This window comes from Lepidothrix coronata, unplaced genomic scaffold, assembly GCF_001604755.1.
Source record: "Lepidothrix coronata isolate B3197 unplaced genomic scaffold, Lepidothrix_coronata-1.0 Scaffold320, whole genome shotgun sequence".
In the NCBI taxonomy this organism is placed as follows: Eukaryota; Metazoa; Chordata; class Aves; order Passeriformes; family Pipridae; genus Lepidothrix; species Lepidothrix coronata.
This window is the reverse complement of record NW_016690500.1, coordinates 53257-57675: the sequence shown is the minus strand read 5'-3', so window position 1 is coordinate 57675 and position 4419 is coordinate 53257. Positions and strand designations below refer to the sequence as shown.

Sequence of the window (4419 nt, the reverse complement as noted above, 5' to 3'; positions counted from 1 at the left end):
CAAGGCCAGGTTGGACGGGGCTTGGAGCAGCCTGGGCTAGTGGAAGGTGTCCCTGCCCATGGTAGGGGGTGGAGCAAGATAAGCTCTAAGGTCCCTTTCAGACTAAACTATTCCATGATTCTGTTAAGGCAAGGAGCTCCCTGCCTCTGCTGTGCTCCGAGGGATCTCCCTCCAGGTCCCTGCTCCCATCAGCTGCTGGGGCAGAGGATTCCACTTTCCCACAGCACAGGCTTGACACCTGCCCTTCCTCACCTTCTTCACTATAGCTGGGGCCATCCTCAGCCTGGCTGGCTCCAGGAATGCAGGAGGAGCCAGGCAGGGAGCCCTGGGCAGAGGCTCGGATCAGTTTGGGAGGAGTTTTCTGAGGGACTTGCCCACAGAGTGATCCCGTGGGAGGGGATGCTGCCCTCGGGCCTGAGCCAGATGCCAGGCAAACCTGCCCTCCCCACTCTCCCAGCGCTCCCAGTGGGGCTGGAGGGTTGTACCTGTGGTGTTTGGGGTCAGCAGTTACAGTGATAAAAGCTGGTGCATCCTCCATGGCATCGAAATACTCCGTCTCCTCATCTTCATCACTGGCCTCTCCCTTTGCAGGCTGCACACTCCCTGTGGGCACATGGACTGTGAGACACTCGGGTGCTGCTGCTCCTCTTCAGAACCCACCGAGCAGGGTCTGTCCCCAGAGCCCCCCACCCTGTGTCCCCTCCACACCTGCTCCCGTTAGAGCCTGGCCCCTTCCCCTCCATCCCACTCCACAATGGGAGGATTCCATACCAATTTCCAGCTCCTAAAAGCAAGGATGTGCCCTGCTCCCCAACCCAGGCACACAAGGCTCCCCTGCCATGCTCGGGAGCACCCCCAGAAATGCCCCCGGGCTGCCCGGGGCTGACACAGGGCGTGACTCGCACACCCAACCGCGTCTGATGCGGCTCCGCTCCAGCACCGCCCCGTCCGCCGGGAAATCCGGCTGGGATCAGAGCAGGAAAAAACAGTCACGTGTTTCAGGTGATGCTCGGGGAGATTTCCCAGCCCTTGGGTTTTCCAGCCCTGCATTTGTAAACATTTCTCTGCTGCGGTGGGAGAGATCGATGGCTGCGACATCGGCAGCAGGCACTGGTGGAGTCCCTGCAGCTCCCCTGCTCCTGCCCCGTCCGGGGGATTCAGCAACCCCCTTTCCCACATCACTCCCGCACTCTCCGGAGGAGCAGGGTCACCACCTCAGCAGGGTTTGTGCCTGTCCCTGCAGCCATTTCCACCCTGCACTCCCCAGCTGTGCCACAGAATCGTTCAGGCTGGAAAACCCCCCTGAGACCATCGCCTCCAACCATCCCCCAGCACTGCCAAGGTCACCACTGACTGTGTCCCCAAGTGCCACATCCACATGGCTTTGAAATCCCTCCAGAGACGGGGACTCCTCCACTGCCCCGGGCAGCCTGTTTCAATGCCTGACAACCCTTTCTATGGAAGTCTTCCCTAATATCCAACCTAGAGCTCCCCTGGCACAACTTGAGGCCACAGAGGAGTGAGGACAGCGCCCGGCATCACCATCACCCCCCAGCTGCTGCTGTTCTCTCCCTTGGCTCTTACATCCTTTAAAAATAAGACACGGCACTATTTGCAGTTTGTGCAGCTGTAACTAATGCTTCCCTCAGGGAAGGGTATTTGGCAGGAATCTGCAAAGCTGTTGGATCTTACTGCAAACAAGCCCCTGGCTGCTCCACTGCCACCCCACGCAGCCAATTTGGCAGTGCCAGGGCACCGTGGCCTCCCTCCAGCACCCAGAGATGTGCCCACCGGTGAGGGCCGAAGCTCCCAAAATAGTCTGGAACAGCGTGAGTGAGCTGGGGACACAGCCCTCTCCCGCATCTGTATCTTGGGGACATCCAAGTCCCCGAGAAGGATGATTAGGAATAATTACGGCCTAATGGGATCCGTTTAGAAAAGCACCACGGGGATACAGAGCCCTGGGCTCGCTGGGAGCAGCCCAGCGGGAATCCCGCGGTCCCTCCCGGCCCGGGGGTCCCTCCCGGCCCAGAGCTCACCCTTGGCGGTGCTGGAGATGCTGGTGGTGGGCGCGGCCAGGCCGGGGGCGCCGCGGCAGGCACGCTCCAAGCTGTTGTGCTGCTTGGCTAACTGCTCGATGGTCTCCTCCAGCCGGATCCGCTGCTCCCGCTCATGCTGCAGCAGCCGCTGCCATTTCCGGCTGTGGCTCTCGGCCAAGTCCAGGAAATCGCGGCAGGCCTGGGGAGGAAAGGACAAAGGGACGGGTCAGCCCCCTGGGTGCTGGGAGGTGTCACGCGGTGACCCCAGAGCTGGTTCCACAACAACCCCTCCTCCTCTGCACAATCCCCACGTCCACGGGGCCAAGGACAGCTCAACTCCAACCACCCAAACCTGGACCACAGGAGATGGCGGCAACACGGACAACTGCCCTGAGTCCATGGAGACTCCTTGGTGTCCCACCTCCGTGGCAGCCTGGCCTGATGTGTCCCCGCCCCACAGCCTGTCCCTGTCCCCATCCCTGACCCTGCTGTGGTCCCCAGGAGCCCATGCTGGGCTCTCACAAACCTCAGCCAAGCCTTGAGATCTCAAGCAGCCACGTCCATCTCCAATCCAGCAAATGAGGAGAAGCTGGACGGGACAGTGGTCCCTGGGGTGACAGCCATGGAAAGGAGAGGATCATAGAATCACGGAATGGTCTGGGTTAGAGGGGACTTTAAAGATCATCTCATTCCATCCCCGTGCCATGGGCAGGGACACCTTCCAGTAGATCAGGTTGCCCAACCTGGTCTTGGGATGGGGCAGCCACAGCTGCTCTGGGGCTGCTCCAGCTGGGAGCCAGCAACCACTGTGCTCCAAGAAGGCAGAGAGGGAGGATGCCCAACTCCTCCCTGGAGCTGCACAGCCCAGGACACAGCACTGGCCTGGCCCCTGCAACACGTCCACCATGGCCAAAGGCCTCCATCCCCTCCCCAACAGGCTCTGGGGACCCCCCCAGCCATGGGGACACCCACAGACACAGTGTGCACAGGGAAGGAGGGCTCAGGGGATGCTCCTGAGCAGGGGACAGCTGGGACACCATCACCCAGCCCTGGGAGCACCAGACTCCCGGCAGATTTCCTGGAGCAGGATGTCCACCCAGGGCTGGAATGCTGCTGGCTGTCCCACACTGCCTTATCCCAGACAATGGTCTGACAGGACAGAGCCGGCCCTCACAGCTCTATTTTTAGGTTACCTTCCATCCTGGATGGAACCCCGAGTCCCTCTTCCTTTGCCATCCGCCCCATGTGCAGCTGAGCACAGAGGCAGGGCTGCTCGTCCTCCTCCCTCCCCCAAATCTCTGCAAGCTAGGACACACTAAACTTCTTCTCTACATTTAAAATATGATTTTTAGGGAAATTCTCCAGGAGTTTGGAGGCAGGGAAATTATTTTGCTTGCAGGCAAATTAACTGTGCTTGAGCTGCAGCTGCCTCCAACTCGTCAGCATACCAAGGTAGGTCCTCTGGATAAATGATGGCTGAAAAACCTCAAAACTACTCAAAAGAGCTAAAACCAGAGAGTTTTGGATGTCTGACAGACTTCCAGCCATCCCCAGGACTCAGCTATCTTCTGTTTCCAGCTATTTGGATTCCACACATGATTTATTCAGCTCTTGGCAGGTTACTCCGAATTTGGGCTGCAGGTGGCACCTGAGTGTCGAGGCATCTCCTCATCAAGCAACAGGTTCAGGGCTTCAGCTTCCATGACCTGACCTGATTTTACCACGACTTGTCCAAGAAAGCTCCAAATCATCAGTTCTTCATCAAACCTTTCCTTTGGATAGGAGCAAGATTTAAGTCTCATCCAGGGAAAGAAGTTTTTGCTCTGATAACATCAGAAATGATGATGACAAAGCATTAGGTTTCCATGCTTTAGGGGAAGAAGCACAAAGCAGAGGGAATGAACATCCCACCATTAGAAAGAAGAATGCAGGGGGTGGGCACATGTGGCTTCGGTGACATCCTGAACGTTGCCATGTCCCCCACGGGAGCTCAGCACTGTCCCCAGCTCACCTCGAGGAGCCCCAGGACCTGTCCCAGGTCATGGGAAGAGGCAGGAACCAAACTCAGATCAGATAAACAAACAACTAACACAGCAAGTTTGAGTCTGTCCTTTGAAAAAATAAAATCAGTGTAACCCATCACATTTGTGAGGTTTTGCTTCACATACACCTGTAACCTGGAAGGACCTCACCCTACATCTCTGTTCCCTCCATCCTCCCTTTGTTGCTTCTCTGATTGCAGGCACAGAGGGGCAGGGTCCTGTCCCCCCAAATTCCTTGCTGTCCCATCCCACATGTGTTCAACACTGGGGGCAGTTCTGGGCCCCTCAGACAAGAGACACTGAGGGGCTGGAGCGTGTGTAGGGAAGGGAACGGAGCT

The 4419-nt window shown here is 57.8% G+C and overlaps 1 protein-coding gene across 1 annotated transcript in view; it reads right to left on the bottom strand.

Annotated features, from left to right (window-relative positions):
* LOC108508876 (oxysterol-binding protein 2-like) overlaps window positions 1-4419 on the bottom strand; it is a 32448-nt gene that overhangs the window by 15094 nt on the left and 12935 nt on the right. The window contains exons 3-4 of the mRNA XM_017838019.1: window positions 2040-2238; window positions 371-603 (exon numbers count right to left, since the gene is read on the bottom strand). Of these exons, the coding sequence (XP_017693508.1) occupies window positions 371-603; window positions 2040-2238 (432 nt within the window). The remainder of the gene's footprint in view (window positions 1-370; window positions 604-2039; window positions 2239-4419) is intronic.